The sequence below is a fragment of the Indicator indicator genome, chromosome 25 (assembly GCF_027791375.1).
Source record: "Indicator indicator isolate 239-I01 chromosome 25, UM_Iind_1.1, whole genome shotgun sequence".
Classification (NCBI taxonomy): Eukaryota; Metazoa; Chordata; class Aves; order Piciformes; family Indicatoridae; genus Indicator; species Indicator indicator.
This window is the reverse complement of record NC_072034.1, coordinates 16,189,556-16,208,022: the sequence shown is the minus strand read 5'-3', so window position 1 is coordinate 16,208,022 and position 18,467 is coordinate 16,189,556. Positions and strand designations below refer to the sequence as shown.

The window sequence follows — 18,467 nt, the reverse complement described above, 5'->3', positions numbered from 1 at the left end:
CTCACAAGATACTATCCCAGCTACCAAGTCATCATCTGAAGACACAGAAACCTTTGGATTCCAAGCATGCATTATCTTGCATCAGCTGGAAGTGAATCCTCATTGAAACTCCTCCTCATTGAAGCTCATTGGCATAGAATCCTAGAATGGGTTGGATTGGAAGGAAGCTCAAAGTCATCCAGCTCCAAGCCCCTGCCATGGGCAGGGACACCTCACACCACATCAGCTTGCTCAAGGCCCCATCCAACCTGGCTCTCAACACTTCCAGGCTTGGAGCCTGGACAGCTTCTCTGGGCAGCCTGTGCCAGTGCCTCACCACGCTCATGAGAAAGGATTCCTTCCTCATCTCTCATCTCAGTCCAGCTTCTTCCAGTTGGAAGCCATCACCCCTTGTCCTGTCTCTCCATGCCTTGGTAAAAAGCCCCTCTCTAGCTCTCCTGTTAGCCCCCTTCAAATGCTGAAGTTAGCTGTAATTAGTGAGAAGGAAACTGGAGGCAGGGTTTGTTAAAAGCAATTTGGACTTTTTCTGGGGGGGCTTTTTGTTTACTATCCAGAGGTGCTCCATCTGACCAGAAAGCAGAAGTCTTTTCTAGCAACTTTTTACCTTCTCAGTGCTATTCTTTGCAGCCACTGCTCTGAGCAGCCACTGGGAGTTAAGAAGCTTCTGCTGCTTTCCTCATCCTGCTGATGGCTCTCTGCATGACTTAAGGAAGCCACTTGGGTCAGAACTTCCTCAGGTATCCAGGCACTGAAGATCCCCCAGGGCTCTTAGGCTTCTTTTCAAAGCTGCTAAGGTGCCCAAGTGTCCTTCACCTGGATGAAGACACAGAGAGTCACAGATTGCAATGGCTCAGAAGGGACCCTCCAAGGGCATCTTGTCCAACCCTCCTGCAGGCAGCAGGGACACCTCCAGCTAGATCAGGCTGCCCAGGGCCACATCAAACCTGACCTTGAATGTCTGCAGGGACAAGGCCTCAACCACATCTCTGAGTAATCCTCTACCACCTCCCTGGGCAGCCTGTTCCATTCTCTCCCCACCTTCACTCTGCAGAACTTCCTCCTGATGTCCAACCTAACTCTGCCCTGCTCCAGTTCAAACCCATTGCTCCTCATCCTATCCCCACAGCCCCTCCTGAACAGTCCCTGCCCAGGCTTCCTGTAGATCCTCTTCAGATACTGAAAAGCAGCTCTAAGGTCTCTCCTCCAGGCTGGACAGTCCTAATTCTTCCAGCCTGTCATCACAGGAGAGCTGCTTCAACCCTCTGAGCAGCTTTTCCTCTGCCCCTTTAGTGCCTGAATACCTTGGAACATCTGTCACAGACCTCCAGCTTCTCAGTTTCCTCTGCAGTGGTGGCAATCCTGCTTTCAGCTGCAAACCCCAGAGAAGGAGGTGAAAATTATTACTCAAGTACTATTTAGTAACATTTGAAACAGAGGTAGATTGAGAAGGTCACTGGCAAGGAAAATCAGAAAAGCATCTTGTGGTTGTCAGACTGAACAGGGCATGGGAGCAGACATTTGAAGGGAAGGCTCCCCAAACTTCTAGCATCTTGAGGAAAAAAAAAACCTTGTTTGCCTTAACACAGCTACAGAACATCCTCAGTGCAATCCTTTGCTCAAGAGGCCATGCAGGCTTGTGAGGGATCAGCTGCCAGCACCACCTGCCTGACACGAGGCAAGACAAAGGGCACCATAGAATCACAGAACTGTCAGGGCTGGAAGGGACCCCAAGGCTCAGCCAGTCCCAACCCCTGCCATGGGCAGGGACACCTCACACCACAGCAGGTTGCTCACAGCCACATCCAGCCTGGCTGCAAAAACCTCCAGGGATGAGGCTTCCACCACCTCCCTGGGCAACCTCTGCCAGGCTCTCACCACCCTCCTGCCCAACAACTTCTTCCTCACATCCAATCTCAAGCTCCCCACTTCTACTTTTGCTCCATCCCCCCCACTCCTATCCCTCCCTCACCCCCTCCAAAGTCCCTCCCCAGCTTTCTTGGAGCCCCCTTCAGATGCTGCAAGGCCACCAGAAGGTCTCCTGGGAGCCTTCTCCTCTCCAGCCTGCACAACCCCAACTCTCTCAGGCTGTCCTCAGAGCAGAGCAGCTCCAGCCCTCTGCTCATCCTCAGGGCCCTTCCCTGGACACCTTCCATGCTCAACACCAGCCTGGGCACACAAGGACCAACACTGTAAAGAACTATTGCTTTTCTTCACTGATGGCTTTTTCTCTAGAGTCCAATGTGGACAGCCCCAAGTCTCCTCAGGCAGAACTTCTCAGGAAGGAGACTAATTAATGTGAGGACAGCAAGAGGTGCAGTGACTCTTCCAGGCCCTAATTCATCAAGGCACTTCAGCACAGGCTGCTGGGAGCTGGGTCTGCATCCCTCTGCTCTCCAGCAGCTGTTTGTGCAAGCTCTGGTGCTTAGTGGAATCAGGGCTTGGAATCATAGAATCACAGAACTGTCAGGGTTGGAAGGGAGCTCAAGGCTCAGCCAGTTCCAACCTCCCTGCCATGGGCAGGGACACCTCACACCACAGCAGGTTGCTCACAGCCACATCCAGCCTGGCTGCAAAAACCTCCAGGGATGGGAGGTTCTGGGAATAGAGCTGTGGAATGGTGTGGGGTCATCCATCTGCTCTGGTCATTGCTTGCCCCCTTGGCACTGGGGAAGCCAAAGGAGGCTGTGTTACAGCCTGGCCCAAAGAGCAGCACAGGTTTGGGCTGGGGGAGGTGGGACAGGGGAGACCTGCCAGCATCCGTCTGCTGCCAGTGGCCTGTGCCACATCTCCACCATGTCCCTGCCAATGACCTGTGACCACTCCACATTTCTACAGCCTCCCTTTGCAGGAGGGCTCTGCAGCTTCTCTGCCAGGCACTTGGGCTTGGTTGGTTCCAGGGAGACAGCCCTGAGGGGGCAGGCTGAGGAATGTCAAGCAGATGCAGGTGACCTGAATGTGAGGAATACACAGCTGGGGTGAATTCAGCCTTGGAGGTGATCCATTTCATTATTGCTAAGAAGTCACCCTTGGTGTTATTGCCTTCAGACCTACAGAGCATTGCTGGTCCCCTTCCCACACTTGGGTGATCATGGGCTGTGAAGAGAGAGCCTCCAGCACTCAGCAAGGACTTGACAGCTGATGGCTTCAGAGGGAATATTGCTAAATGGTTCTTAGCAGTGGGAAATTATTGCTTTCACAATTAACTGCTCTGAGGTTTCAGAATGCTCTCAGCCTAATTTTGTTCTCAGAAAGATTTACCTGGGGAGAAAAAAAAAAACAAAAACAAACAACAAAACCCCCAAACCTTTCCTATGGGAATTCTGAGACAGTTCAGGCTTACCAAGTCTGAAGTTATTTTCCAGCTGCTCCATTTTTATCTCCCCTACTCACAGAATCACAGAACTGGCAGGGTTGGAAGGGAGCTCAAGGCTCAGCCAGTCCCAACCCCCTGCCATGGGCAGGGACACCTCACACCACAGCAGGTTGCTCACAGCCACATCCAGCCTGGCTGCAAAAACCTCCAGGGATGAGGCTTCCACCACCTCCCTGGGCAACCTCTGCCAGGCTCTCACCACCCTCCTGCCCAACAACTTCTTCCTCACATCCAATCTCAGTCTCCCCACTTCTACTTTTGCTCCATCCCCCCACTCCTATCCCTCCCTCACACCCTCCAAAGTCCCTCCCCAGCTTTCTTGGAGCCCCCTTCAGATGCTGCAAGGCCACCAGAAGGTCTCCTGGCAGCCTTCTCCTCTCCAGCCTGCACAACCCCAACTCTCTCAGGCTGTCCTCAGAGCAGAGCAGCTCCAGCCCTCTGCTCATCCTCAGGGCCCTTCTCTGGACACCTTCCAGCACCTCCAGATCCTTCCTGCAACAGAGGCTCCAGCCCTGGACCCAGAGCTGCAGGTGGGGTCTGAGCAGAGGGGGAGAATCTCCTCCCCACCTTGCAGATAAGTTTTTTTCCCTTTGCTCTCTTCCCCCTGACTTGCTACTCAGTTTTGATTCCTAGCCCACAATGGCAGGCTTGGGAGCCACCTAACAGCAGAATGTTGAGTATGTAAGAATGAGAGAACTAAAAATAGGAAGGGAGCTGTTTGAAACACTTTGGAAACCCATGAGAGGATGCTTTAGCTCCTTTCAGTTTACATGGCACACTTGGGTGGGAGGAGAGATGACTCAGCTCTTGGTTAGCTTCCAACTCAGCTAAGGAGTGAGTGGAAGATGCTAAGTGTTGGGGTTTTGGGGGGCTGGAGAAACCTTGCCTTATTTCTGAGGCGCTGTGTGAAGTTCTGCCACTCTCTGCTTGCTGTCACTTCCCACTGGGACTCCTCTGTGCTGTTACCTGGTCTAAACAATTTGATAGTCACTGTTGGATTCTCCAGAACCTGTTCAAAGTGGCTCCTGGTGGAGACCCTTCAGCCCAGTGCAGCAGCTGACTGATGTCCTCAGCTCTCAGAGGCCAGGAGCTCTAGACCCATGCCCTCTGTGGTTCTTTGCCATGAAACACAGCTGCTAAACCTTCCGGGGGAATCAGGGGCTTTGTCATCAGCAAAAGGACAGCCAAAAGCCCCTGGAGAAGGACTGCTCCCTTTCTCTGCTGTGGGGATCCCTGCAAGGGAATGATTTAAAGGGAAAGCAACCTGTAGGCCCCAGGTACACACTGAGAGGGAGTGGGCTGCAAGTGTCCTTTCTCCATTGAACCTGCTGAAGAGCTATGCAAAACCAAACCAAAGCACCCCAACAACTAACTTGCTGAATGCTGCATGTCCTTGGGCTCTGCTCACTACCCAGCCCTGTGCAAGCACACAGCTAACCCCTACCAGAGAGCCTAGTTGGAGCTAGGGTGGGCACTCACTCCACCTTGCCAGGAGGAGCTGCTTACTGACCTCTCTGGGCTTAGAACCACAGAACTGGCAGGGTTAGAAGGGAGCTCAAGGCTCAGCCAGTCCCAACCCCCTGCCATGGGCAGGGACACCTCACACCACAGCAGGTTGCTCACAGCCACATCCAGCCTGGCTGCAAAAACCTCCAGGGATGAGGCTTCCACCACCTCCCTGGGCAACCTCTGCCAGGCTCTCACCACCCTCCTGCCCAACAACTTCTTCCTCACATCCAATCTCAAGCTCCCCACTTCTGGTTTTGCTTCATCCCCCCCACTCCTCTCCCTCCCTCACACCCTCCAAAGTCCCTCCCCAGCTTTCTTGGAGCCCCCTTCAGATCCTTCTTCCTAACATCCAATGTGAAACCCCTTCAGCCTTGTTGCCTGTAGCTTGCAGGGGTACCTGTGCTTCCTTCTAACCTGGGCTTAGCTTGGTGTGGATCTGCTCCACAGGTGAGAACCAAGAAGTCTGACCACTCACAAACACACAGTGTCCTATGAAGCTCCCTGGCTTCCTCCTCCAGGACAAACTCCTGAAGTATTTCAAAATATATATAGACACACACAGCCCTCAGCAGAAATGCTGCTGCTGCTGCTACATCTCTCAAGTGCCTGAGGGAGCCAGAGGAGGCTGCTGTGGTTATTTACACTTCCACAAAGCCCTCACACAAGATACGCAACCTCCTCAAAGGAAAAGACTGCTGGGGGACGTCATGAATGTGGTCAGGGAGCTCATTTAGTGTCTGTGGGGGGCACAGTGAGCAGAGCTGCCCAGCCTGAGGCTGTGTGGGGATGGAGAAGGATCCCTGTCCAGCCTGCACCTGCCTCCCTGGGCAGAGGACAGGGCAGGCAAGGCAGACTCAGGCTCACATGGTGGAGAGAGGCTACTGCACACCTTGTCATGTCCTTGTGGAGAGGACAGTTGCAGGTTGCTGCTTTTGCAGCCATTTTTTTTTTTTAATGGGAAGGGGATGGGGGGAAAAAAAAGAAGAAAAAGAGGATTTTTCAGTCCCTTTTTTCTTTTTTTCCCTTTTTTCCCTTTTTTCCCCCCTCCCCTCCCAGTAAGCATGACTGGGAAGAAGCCCAAAGCAGAGCAACTATCATTGAAATATACATCGGAGCTTAGCTGCATCACAGAACTCTGGAGGAGAGAAGCAGGCTGAGAAAAGAGATTTTGTGTTTTGTCTGCTTGCTTGTTTGTTTGCTTGCTTGTTTGTTTGTTTGTCTGCTTGCTTGTTTGTTTGTCTGCTTGCTTGCTTGGTCTGGCTGAAATCTTTGTGGGTTGTTTCTCTTCCTTTTAGAACCTTCCTTAGCAGCTGTGAAGCTTTTCCCCTGCCGAACTCACATCACCCTCTGAAGAACGCTGGGTTTCGCAGGCAGGCGGCTAGTCACCTGCAACACCCGAGGGGTCCTGCAGAAGCTTCCAGGCTGCTGTCCGTGTCGGACGCCAGGGTTTGATCCGTGGACATGGACGAGATGTCGTTGACAGAGGAGGAGGGAGGGAGGCTTTCGCTGCTGGTCACTGCTGCACCTGTGCTACGGAAACCAACACCGACGTGATTAAACCTGAAACCCCAGGACGTGGGGGCGCAGAGCCGCGGCCCCGAGGAAGAGACCTCCGGGGATCGGCCATGCCAGCCCTCCTCCAGCTATTCTCCAGTCATTCTCCAGCCCTCCTCCAGCCATTCTCCAGCCCTTCACCAGCCTTCCTCCAGCCCTCCTCCAGCCCTTCACCAGCCCTCCTGCAGCCCTTCTCTGGCCTTCCTCCGGCCCTCCTCCAGCCCTTCTCCAGCCCTTCTTCAGCTCTGCCAAGGCTGGGGCTGAGCCATGGTCCTCAGCACCACAGCTCTGCCAAGGCTTTGGGGCTGAGCCATGGTCCTCAGCACCACAGCTCTGCCAAGGCTGGGGCTGAGCCATGGTCCTCAGCACCACAGCTCTGCCTCTTTCAAACAGCTCCAGGGCTGAGCAATCAAGCACCTCCCTGGGCAGCCTGGGCCAGGCTCTGAGAACCCTTTCAGGGAAGAAGTTTCTTCTCATATCCAACCTAAACCTCCCCTGGGGCATCTTGAGGCCATTTGCTCTCCTCCAATCTCTTAGGAAGAAGTGACCAACCCCCACCTGGCTCCAGCCTCCTTCCCTGGAGCTGTGGAGAGCCTCTTCTCAGCCTCCCAGCCCATAAGCCCCTGGAAAATGCATTGTTGTGGTAAATCAGCACAATTCTCCATCACACAACACGCAGACCTGAGAGCTGCTGCTGCTCCTGCTGCAGTCCCAAAGCACCCAGACTCACAAAACCACACCAAACCAAACCAAAAAGGCAGCAGCATTAAAGAATTCAGCAGCACACAGCCAGCCCTTCTGCAGCCACCCTGAGAAACCCAGCCCAAAGCTGTCCTGCTCTGTAGGCAAGGCTTCCTTTGCTGTGCTCAGCACCTGCCTGCTTGCTCCTGCAGGGATGGGTGGCAGGGGGAAGTGCAGGAAAGACAGGAAGGGCATTCTAAAGAGAAGGAAAAAGTCCCATCTCTGAATGTGGTGTTGGGCAGGAAGCTTGTCACTGACTGCAGGGTGTTGCAAAAGAGCCAAAGGTGAGAAGCAAGCTCCTGGGATCTGCTCCTGGCCTTGCCATGCTCTTGACAGCTACTCTGAGAAGCCACACATCAGCTGCCCTGCTGCTGGGCAGGGATTCTTCCCTCAGGGGACTCACAGAGCAGAATCACAGAACTGTCAGGGCTGGAAGGGAGCTCAAGGCTCAGCCAGTCCCAACCCCCTGCCATGGGCAGGGACACCTCACACCACAGCAGGTTGCTCACAGCCACATCCAGCCTGGCTGCAAAAACCTCCAGGGATGAGGCTTCCACCACCTCCCTGGGCAACCTCTGCCAGGCTCTCACCACCCTCCTGCCCAACAACTTCTTCCTCACATCCAATCTCAAGCTCCCCACTTCTACTTTTGCTCCATCCCCCCCACTCCTATCCCTCCCTCACCCCCTCCAAAGTCCCTCCCCAGCTTTCTTGGAGCCCCCTTCAGATGCTGCAAGGCCACCAGAAGGTCTCCTGGGAGCCTTCTCTTCTCCAGACTCCTCTGAGGCCCTGATATTTAATTATCACCTATGGAAATGCCTTTAAGACTTCAGCTGTGAAGAGATATAGATGGAGAGAGAGGAGGAACCTGAAAGGAGAGCCACAGCTTTTGTCATTTCCAGAAGCAGCCTTGTGTCCATCTGGGGGATTTGCTCTGCCTCACAGGAATCACCTCCTTAGTAACTCTGGGTACCAAATGCTGCACTGCTTGGCATCTCCCAGAGACATAGACTGCTTTGGGTTGGAAGGCACCACAAAGATCATCTACTCCCAGCCACCCTCTTCTCTAGCTCCCTCAGCTGCTCCTCCCCAGCCCTGCTCTCCAGACCCTTCCACAGCTTGGTTGCCCTTCTCTGGACCTGCTCCAGTCCCTCCAAGTCTTTCCTGCAGTGAGGGCAGGGCACTATAGATAAAGGGAGGAGTTTGCTGGGACCAGGCTCCTGCTCTTGCTCACACTGCTCCTGACCTTGCCCCTCTTCCTTCTCCTGAGGACCGCCTTTAGACTTACTGTGACCACTTTGCTGGGCTGAGTATGACTCTGTGTACTTTATAATGGCATTGGGGTTACTTGTGCTGCTTCAGAAAAGACCTTTTCACTTTACCCCAGTGGTTTTTCCTCTCCTTTCCCCAAATCTTCTTTCCAGCTGGAGAAGGATCATCAGGTGATAGCTCAACTGCTGTAGTTTAGCCCTAGAGATGGAGTGAGACCAGCCCTAGAGATGGAGTGAGACAAGCCCTAGAGATGGAGTGAGACCAGCCCTAGAGATGGAGTGAGACCAGTCCTAGAGATGGAGTGAGACCAGCCCTAGAGATGGACTGAGACCAGCCCTAGAGATGGAGACAAGCCCTAGAGATGGACTGAGACCAGCCCTAGAGATGGAGACAAGCCCTAGAGATGGAGTGAGACCAGCCCTAGAGATGGACTGAGACAGCCCTAGAGATGGACTGAGACCAGCCCTAGAGATGGAGTGAGACCAGCCCTAGAGATGGAGACAAGCCCTAGAGATGGAGTGAGACCAGCCCTAGAGATGGACTGAGACCAGCCCTAGAGATGGAGTGAGACAAGCCCTAGAGATGGAGTGAGACCAGCCCTAGAGATGGAGTGAGACCAGCCCTAGAGATGGAGTGAGACCAGCCCTAGAGATGGAGTGAGACTAGCCCTAGAGATGGAGTGAGACCAGCCCTAGAGATGGACTGAGACCAGCCCTAGAGATGGAGACAAGCCCTAGAGATGGAGTGAGACCAGCCCTAGAGATGGAGTGAGACCAGCCCTAGAGATGGAGTGAGACAAGCCCTAGAGATGGACTGAGACCAGCCCTAGAGATGGAGACAAGCCCTAGAGATGGACTGAGACCAGCCCTAGAGATGGAGTGAGACCAGCCCTAGAGATGGACTGAGACCAGCCCTAGAGATGGAGTGAGACCAGCCCTAGAGATGGACTGAGACCAGCCCTAGAGATGGAGACAAGCCCTAGAGATGGAGTGAGACCAGCCCTAGAGATGGAGTGAGACAAGCCCTAGAGATGGAGTGAGACCAGCCCTAGAGATGGAGTGAGACCAGCCCTAGAGATGGAGTGAGACAAGCCCTAGAGATGGAGTGAGACCAGCCCTAGAGATGGAGTGAGACCAGCCCTAGAGATGGACTGAGACCACCCCTAGAGATGGAGACAAGCCCTAGAGATGGAGTGAGACCAGCCCTAGAGATGGAGTGAGACAAGCCCTAGAGATGGACTGAGACCAGCCCTAGAGATGGAGACAAGCCCTAGAGATGGAGTGAGACCAGCCCTAGAGATGGAGTGAGACCAGCCCTAGAGATGGACTGAGACCAGCCCTAGAGATGGATGAGACAAGCCCTAGAGATGGAGTGAGACCAGCCCTAGAGATGGAGACCAGCCCTAGAGATGGAGTGAGACCAGCCCTAGAGATGGAGTGAGACAAGCCCTAGAGATGGAGTGAGACCAGCCCTAGAGATGGAGTGAGACAAGCCCTAGAGATGGAGTGAGACCAGCCCTAGAGATGGAGTGAGACAAGCCCTAGAGATGGACTGAGACCAGCCCTAGAGATGGAGTGAGACCAGCCCTAGAGATGGAGTGAGACAAGCCCTAGAGATGGAGTGAGACCAGCCCTAGAGGTGGACTGAGACCAGCCCTAGAGATGGACTGAGACCAGCCCTAGAGATGGACTGAGACCAGCCCTAAAGATGGAGTGAGACCAGCCCTAGAGATGGAGTGAGACAAGCCCTAGAGATGGAGACAAGCCCTAGAGGTGGACTGAGACCAGCCCTAGAGGTGGACTGAGACCAGCCCTAGAGATGGAGTGAGACCAGCCCTAGAGATGGAGTGAGACAAGCCCTAGAGATGGAGTGAGACCAGCCCTAGAGGTGGAGTGAGACCAGCCCTAGAGATGGACTGAGACCAGCCCTAGAGATGGACTGAGACCAGCCCTAGAGATGGAGTGAGACAAGCCCTAGAGATGGAGTGAGACCAGCCCTAGAGGTGGACTGAGACCAGCCCTAGAGATGGACTGAGACCAGCCCTAGAGATGGAGTGAGACCAGCCCTAGAGATGGACTGAGACCAGCCCTAGAGATGGACTGAGACAAGCCCTAAAGATGGAGTGAGACCAGCCCTAGAGATGGAGTGAGACAAGCCCTAGAGATGGAGACCAGCCCTAGAGATGGACTGAGACAAGCCCTAGAGATGGAGTGAGACCAGCCCTAGAGATGGACTGAGACCAGCCCTAGAGATGGAGTGAGACAAGCCCTAGAGATGGAGTGAGACCAGCCCTAGAGATGGAGTGAGACCAGCCCTAGAGATGGAGTGAGACAAGCCCTAGAGATGGAGACCAGCCCTAGAGGTGGACTGAGACCAGCCCTAGAGATGGAGTGAGACCAGCCCTAGAGATGGACTGAGACCAGCCCTAGAGATGGAGTGAGACAAGCCCTAGAGATGGAGACAAGCCCTAGAGGTGGACTGAGACCAGCCCTAGAGATGGACTGAGACCAGCCCTAAAGATGGAGTGAGACCAGCCCTAGAGATGGAGTGAGACCAGCCCTAGAGATGGAGTGAGACAAGCCCTAGAGATGGAGACAAGCCCTAGAGGTGGACTGAGACCAGCCCTAGAGGTGGACTGAGACCAGCCCTAGAGATGGAGTGAGACCAGTCCTAGAGATGGAGTGAGACCAGCCCTAGAGATGGACTGAGACCAGCCCTAGAGATGGAGTGAGACCAGCCCTAGAGATGGACTGAGACCAGCCCTAGAGATGGACTGAGACAAGCCCTAGAGGTGGAGTGAGACCAGCCCTAGAGATGGACTGAGACCAGCCCTAGAGATGGAGTGAGACCAGCCCTAGATGTGGACTTAGTCAAGCCCTAGGTGTGGACTAGACTTAGTACTTAGTTTCTTTGGCCATTAGCAGGGCTGGATTGTTTTCCAAGTTCTCCCCTGCTCCTCCCTGACTCAAGTGAAGCCCAAGTGCTTCAAGCTCCTCCCATTCTCTCTTTGCCAGTACAAAGAACCACACCAGAGGTATTCCATGGGCTGAGTACCTGAAGGAGAAGGCTGGCCTTTTACTACACCATTTTTAGTCTTTTCTTCTGAATTCATTACTTCCTTGTAGATGAGTTCTGCAAGAGAGAAAGGCAGCAGTTACCAACAGCAAGCAGTGCTCAAGGACAGCATGAGGAATCAACACAGTGTTGGAGCTCCCTGTCTCTGCCCCTGCCTGCACAGCTCTGCCAGCTCTCCCTGCCTAAGGCTTCTCTTCCACTCCCCTCCTCTCCCACCATCCCCTTGTGGAGCTGAATTCAGCAGGTAGGGTTCAGGTAGAGGATATGAGTTGGTTGATGGTGCCCTACCTAGAGATGGGGCAGCACCATAACACAGAGCTTTTTGCTGGGGGGGAAATCCTCCTCAGCACCCTGCTGCTCACCCTCTGCTCTCCAGGGGATCTCCCTGAGGTTTCAGGTACTGGCACCTGCAGCTCCTCTGTTACCACTGCCCTGTGTAGGCAGTGATCAGACATCCCTTAGCTTTTCCTGACAAAGCACAGGGGGGTAGGGCTAGTGCAGTGCTTCATAGGATCACAGAGCTGTCAGGGCTGGAAGGGAGCTCAAGGCTCAGCCAGTCCCAACCCCCTGCCATGGGCAGGGACACCTCACACCACAGCAGGTTGCTCACAGCCACATCCAGCCTGGCTGCAAAAACCTCCAGGGATGAGGCTTCCACCACCTCCCTGGGCAACCTCTGCCAGGCTCTCACCACCCTCCTGCCCAACAACTTCTTCCTCACATCCAATCTCAAGCTCCCCACTTCTGGTTTTGCTTCATTCCCCCCACTCCTATCCCTCCCTCACCCCCTCCAAAGTCCCTCCCCAGCTTTCTTGGAGCCCCCTTCAGATGCTGCAAGGCCACCAGAAGGTCTCCTGGCAGCCTTCTCCTCTGCAGCCTGCACAACCCCAACTCTCTCAGGCTGTCCTCAGAGCAGAGCAGCTCCAGCCCTCTGCTCATCCTCAGGGCCCTTCTCTGGACACCTTCCAGCCCCTCCAGATCCTTCCTGCAACAGAGGCTCCAGACCTGGCCCCAGAGCTGCAGGTGGGGTCTGAGCAGAGTGGAGCAGAGGAGAAGGATCATCTCCCTTGTCCTCAGAGGAACTCTTTTACTGTCCCACAGACACACTGGGTGGTGCCAGGTGGCTGCTTTGCCACTGAACTGCCCCTGAACATCACAGCAGGTGGTGGTTACCTTTCCACTCCTCGATTGTGTGTTCCCTTTCATCCAGCTGTTTGTCATATATCTGAGGAGGGGGCTGCAGGAGAGAAATGAAAGCTATTTAATAGAAAATAAATAAATGGATTGATTGATTGAAATGAAATGAAAGCTATTTAATTGCAAAGAATTAGGAGCATTTATTGAAGTCAAGAGAGATCCTTTTCTCTCTCTCTGTTACCCATCCTGTACAAGCAAACCCACACTGGAATAGTTCCACTTCTGGAATCAGCTCTTTATGCAGAAGAAATCAATCCACTTCTCCCTCTTCCTCATCAAGCAGAGGCATAGCTGCAGCTGAAACAGAACCCAGAGCTGCTCTGCTTATACTGAGCCCAGAAGCTCCATGCTCAGCTTGCGTGCACCAAGAGAGAAAGTACCTACATGGTACCAGACAAATGCTGATCCTGATTAATTAGCAGTTATCATAGATCCATAGAATCACCTGGGTTGGAAGGGAGCTCCAGAGCTCATCCAGGCCAACCCCCTGCACTCAGCAGGGACATCCTCCACTAGATCAGGTTGCCCACAGCCCTCTCCAGCCTCACCTGGAAGATCTCCAGCCATGGAGCCTCAACCACCTCCCTGGGCAACCTCTTGCAGTGTTGCAGCAGCCTCCTGGGGCAGAACTTGTTCCTCACATCCAATCTCAATCTGCTCTGCTCTCATTTCAGAGCAGAGTGAGGACCTAGGCTGGAAGCAGAGCAGAGTGAGGACCTGGGCTGGGATCAGAGCAGAGTGAGGACCTGGGCTGGGATCAGAGCAGAGTGAGGACCTGGGCTGGGATCAGAGCAGAGTGAGGACCTAGGCTGGGATCAGATCAGAGTGAGGACCTAGGCTGGGATGAGAGCAGAGTGAGGACCTAGGCTGGGATGAGAGCAGAGTGTGGATCAGGCCTATGGGTGGCAGCAGCTACCTGCAGTTCAATGGATTCATTTTCTCCCCAGATCCGATGGATTTGGAATCAGATCCGTTGGTAAGGATTAACCACGGGTGGAATCTGGTTTTGGCCTTGGAAGAGAGGGAGCAAATGACTTTTTCTTTCTGGCTGTTGAAATGTTACCTTCTTGTTTCCCAGCTTCTTGCCTTCTGGGAGAATCTTTGCAGCAAATTTAACATTCACTGAATGTAATAAAAATTGCCACTGCTACAGCCCCCCCACATACCCACACAGACCTTTTGTATTAGAGAAGAAAAGAAATAAAAAAAAAAATCAAACCCCCATGGCACCAAATAACAACAAGAAGATGATCAGAGGGCTGCAGAACCTCCCCTGTGGGGACAGGCTGGGAGAGTTGGGGCTGTTCAGCCTGGAGAAGAGAAGGCTCCAGGGAGACCTCAGAGCAGCCTCCCAGTAGCTGAAGGGGCTCCAGGAGAGCTGGGGAGGGACTTTGGACAAGGGCTGGGAGTGCCAGGCTGAGGGACAATGGCTTTGAGCTGGGAGAGGGGAGAGTGAGAGTGGAGATGAGGAAGAAATTGTTTCAAGTGAGGGTGGGGAGAGACTGGCACAGGTTGCCCAGGGAGGCTGTGGCTGCCTCCTGCCTGGAGGTGTTGAAGGTCAGCCTGGATGAGGCCCTGAGCAAGCTGTGCTGGTGGGAGGTGTCCCTGCACAGGGCAGGGGGTTGGCACTGCGTGTTCCTGAAGGTCCTTTCCAACCCAACCCATTCTGTGATTCCATGACTGCAGTAAACAGCATCACAGTAATAAAAGAATGTAGAGAATCTCAGAATGTAGAGAATGTAAGAATACAGAGAATGGTTGGAATCTATCATCCTAAAGGTCCTTTCCAAGCAAAAGGAATTCATGATTCCATGATTCTGCTCTGAAAGGAGCTGGTCAGTGTGTGAGATGGAAAAATGCCCTCTGAGGCTCAAAGCCAGCTCACCCTCTGCCTGCACAGGTCAGCTTAAGCTCTCTGCAAGTCCCTCACCAGAGATGCAGTGACCGTGGCAGAGCTGCTGAGGGCTTTGCAACTGCTCTGGCTTGCTGCAGAAGCCTCTGGGAGAGTCACAGCAGTGGTCCTGTAACCTCTTGCTGCCAGAGAATAGCAAAGTACTGGTAACAGATCCTCTTCCTCCCTCTCTCTCTCAGGGGGTTTAACACCTCAGCCAAGCATTTCATGCCAAGCAGAAGCATTTCAAGCTTTTAGATGAGGGGGAAAAGAAGAGCAGTGAGCTCCTACCACTGCCCATTGCTGTTCCAGCCCATGAGGAGGAGACCTAACAGTTTGATTGCCCCCATGCAGCCTGTGACAGACCATAAACCTTTCGTAGCCCTCTCAAAAGGGGCTGGAGCTGCTTCACTTGGCTGCTCCTCAGCAGGGCAGGGCTGTTCCATCTGTTCCCTTCACACTCATAATGCTCAGATGTGGAAGATCATCACCTGCAGGTTGAGCTCTGACACCAGATTCCCCCTCCTCAGTGCTCTCCATGGTCTACATCCAGAGGGATCTGGACAGGCTGCAGAGGTGACCCCAAGCTGACCTCAAGAGCTTCAACCAGACCAAGTGCAAGGTCCTGTAGCTGGGGCAGGAAAATCCAAGACACTGATACAGGCTGGGCAGGGACTGGCTGGAGAGCAGCCCTGAGGAGAGGGACTTGGGGGTGCTGGGGGAGGAGAAACTCAGCAGGAACCAGCAGGGAGCACTTGCAGCCCAGAGAGCCAAGCAGAGCCTGGGCTGCAGCAAGAGAAGTGTGGCCAGCAGGGCCAGGGAGGGGATTCTCCCCCTCTGCTCCACTCTGCTCAGACCACACCTGCAGCTCTGGGGCCAGGTCTGGAGCCTCTGTTGCAGGAAGGCTCTGGAGGGGCTGGAAGGTGTCCAGAGAAGGGCCCTGAGGATGAGCAGAGGGCTGGAGCTGCTCTGCTCTGAGGACAGCCTGAGAGAGTTGGGGTTGTGCAGGCTGGAGAGGAGAAGGCTGCCAGGAGACCTTCTGGTGGCCTTGCAGCATCTGAAGGGGGCTCCAAGAAAGCTGGGGAGGGACTTGGGAGGGGGTGAGGGAGGGATAGGAGTGGGGGGATGGAGCAAAAGTAGAAGTGGGGAGATTCAGATTGGATGTGAGGAAGAGGATGTGGGCAGGAGGGTGGTGAGAGCCTGGCAGAGGTTGCCCAGGGAGGTGGTGGAAGCCTCATCCCTGGAGGTTTTTGCAGCCAGGCTGGATGTGGCTGTGAGCAACCTGCTGTGGTGTGAGGTGTCCCTGCCCATGGCAGGGGGTTGGGACTGGCTGAGCCTTGAGCTCCCTTCCAGCCCTAACAATTCTATGATTCAATTTCTGTCAGCCTGACTTGCAGAGCTAGTAAAAGCAGGTGAGGTACTGGATTCAAAATCCTTTCTTCGTGTTGTCTAGAGGAAAAATATGCATGAAGTCTTCTTCCTTCCCCATCTATGCACAGCTCCTCAAAAGTCAGTTTGTCCAAACCCTCTGCATTGACCAGGGACATCTCCAACTGGATTAGGCTGCACAGAGCCACAGTGAATCTGGTCTTGAATGTCTCCAGGGATGGAGCCTCAACCACCTCCCTGGGCAGCCTGTTCCATTCTCTCCCCACCTTCACTGTGCAGAACTTCCTCCTGCTGTCCAACCTAACTCTGCTCTGCTCCAGTTTCAAACCATTGCCCCTGGTCCTATCCCAACAGTCCCTTCTGAACCTCTTGTCCATTGATCCAACAATGTTACACAGAGAGGACTGAGAGGGATCTGCTCAATGTCTCTCAAGAGCTGAGGGCTGGGGGGCAGGAAGGAAGGGACAGGGACAGCCTCTGCTCACTGTGCCCTGGGCTAGGCCAAGGGGCAAGGGATGGAAACTGCAGCACAGGAGGTTCCAGCTCAGCAGGAGGAGGAACTTCTGCACTGGGAGGGTGCCAGAGCCCTGGAGCAGGCTGCCCAGAGAGGTTGTGGAGTCTCCTTCTCTGGAGCCTTTGCAGCCCTGTCTGGATGTGTTCCTGTGTGCCCTGTGCTGCATTCTCTGGTCCTGCTCTGGCAGGGGCTTGGACTGGAAGAGCTCCAGAGGTTCCTTCCAACCTCCTAACATCCTCTGATCTCATTGCAGGTAAACCCCAAGCCCACCCCAGTCCCCACAAGTCCCCAAGCAGCAGGAGCCTTGAATCCCAGCTGCAGTTAGCAGCCTGAAGCACAGCCAGACCTCACTTACCGCCTCCACCTCTGCTGGGTCGTACCAGACATTAATGTAGGGGTGCTGTAAGGCTTCATCTACTGATATTCTCTTGGCAGGGTCAATCACCAGCATCTTTGATAGAAGGTCCCTGGCTTGGCTGGCTAGAACAAGGAAACCAAACAAACACAGCATTAGAACCAACCAGTCAGTGCCTGCCAGTTCAGGCAGGTAGGAGAGGACCCAACCCCTGTAGGGACCACCTGTGCACCTCTGCCCTGCTGCAGCAAGAGTTCTTCAGTGATCAGGTGAGGCCAGACTCATTAGGGAGGTGCCAAATTCATCAGGGAGGTGCAAAACTCATTAAGGAGGTGCCAAACTCAGGGCTGCACACCACAGATCCCCTGGCAAGCTTCAGTGAGGTCTTGCATGTGGCAGGCAGACCCCTGCCAATAATACACCCAAGGAAAATGTGCCTCAGGTACCTGCCAGGTTCAGACAACAAAAGGCCACCTGATGAAGTCTGAAACCATGGCATCACTAAATGAAAGCCTGAAACTTACAGGTGCTCAGAGAAAAAAAAAACAACACCCACAAACCATCCCAACCTTTTTGTATGCTTTAAAGTTTCTCACCTAGCCTCCTGGGAAGCTTTCAATGCTCTAATGAGTTGTAGGCACCAAGGTCCTCCCTAGGGGACCCCATTAGAAGGGATAAAGCCAAATCTCTAGCCTCAGAATAGTTGGGAAGTGCCTTGGAACTGCTTCAGTCTGGTTTGTCCCACAAAATAAAGCTTAAAGCAGTGGCACACATCACCCACCAGGACAGAAATGCAACCCCTTGTATGGACAAGTGAGGGTTCTGTTGCATCATTGATTTGTTTCACCTGGTATTTATGTCACCATTAGATGATTATTTATTTCCTTGTGCCCAACAACACCACAAACTCATCCTGCCACTACCCAGAGTGGTTTCAGCATTTGCAATTGGCAGCAAAACCTAAACCCCTACCAGGAAAAGAAAAAAAAAAAAGGCAGAGGGGAGGCAACCTAAATCTATTCCATTTGGGCTTTTGGACTCTGGGAAAGCTTAAACCACAACACAGAGTCTCCAAAAGTCGTTGTCACAAGTGCCTACAGAACCCATGTGGTCATCTCCACAGCTCCCTGAGTTTAAAGGGGAGTGCAGCTAGGGAGAGGAAGAACAGAGAAGCTCCTTCCCTGCAGTGCAGCTCTTGGCACGTGTGGCCTTCTGCAGGAGAGCAGCACTGCAGCTTTTGCAGCTCTGCCTGGCACCAAAGCCAAACCATTCACCTATCAATCACTGGGAGACATCAGACACAGGTTTTTCTTTTCCCACAGTCCCATAATTTACATCCTGAGCACAGAATCAGGGAATGGTTTGGCTTGGAAGGGACCTCATAGATCATCTGGTTCCAACCCCCTACCATAGGCAGGGACACCTACTGCTAAGACCAGGTTGCTGAAGGCTCCATCCAACCTGGCTTGGAATAATTCCAGGCTTGCAGCCACCACAACTTCTCTGGGCAGCACAGATTCATAGATTCATAGAATGGTTTGAGTTGGAAAGGACCTTAAAGCTCACCCAGTTCCAACCTGCTGCCATGGGCAGGGAC

General features: G+C 53.6%; 1 protein-coding gene across 6 annotated transcripts in view; it reads right to left on the bottom strand.

Moving 5' to 3' along the window:
• Positions 1-6,264: 6,264 nt before the first annotated feature.
• Positions 6,265-18,467, bottom strand: part of MAPK10 (mitogen-activated protein kinase 10) — a 59,198-nt gene continuing 46,995 nt past the window's right edge. For 4 of the 6 annotated variants that reach the window (XM_054392389.1, XM_054392391.1, XM_054392392.1 and 1 more), the window contains 4 exons: positions 16,871-16,995; positions 12,698-12,761; positions 11,504-11,581; positions 6,265-6,407 (listed from right to left, as the gene is read on the bottom strand). In XM_054392389.1, coding sequence (XP_054248364.1) covers positions 6,265-6,407; positions 11,504-11,581; positions 12,698-12,761; positions 16,871-16,995 — 410 coding nt within the window. Of the gene's footprint in view, positions 6,408-11,503; positions 11,582-12,697; positions 12,762-13,784; positions 13,788-15,024; positions 15,066-16,406; positions 16,417-16,870; positions 16,996-18,467 lie in introns of all 6 variants that reach the window. The other 2 variants (XM_054392390.1, XM_054392393.1) reach the window with 2 other exon arrangements.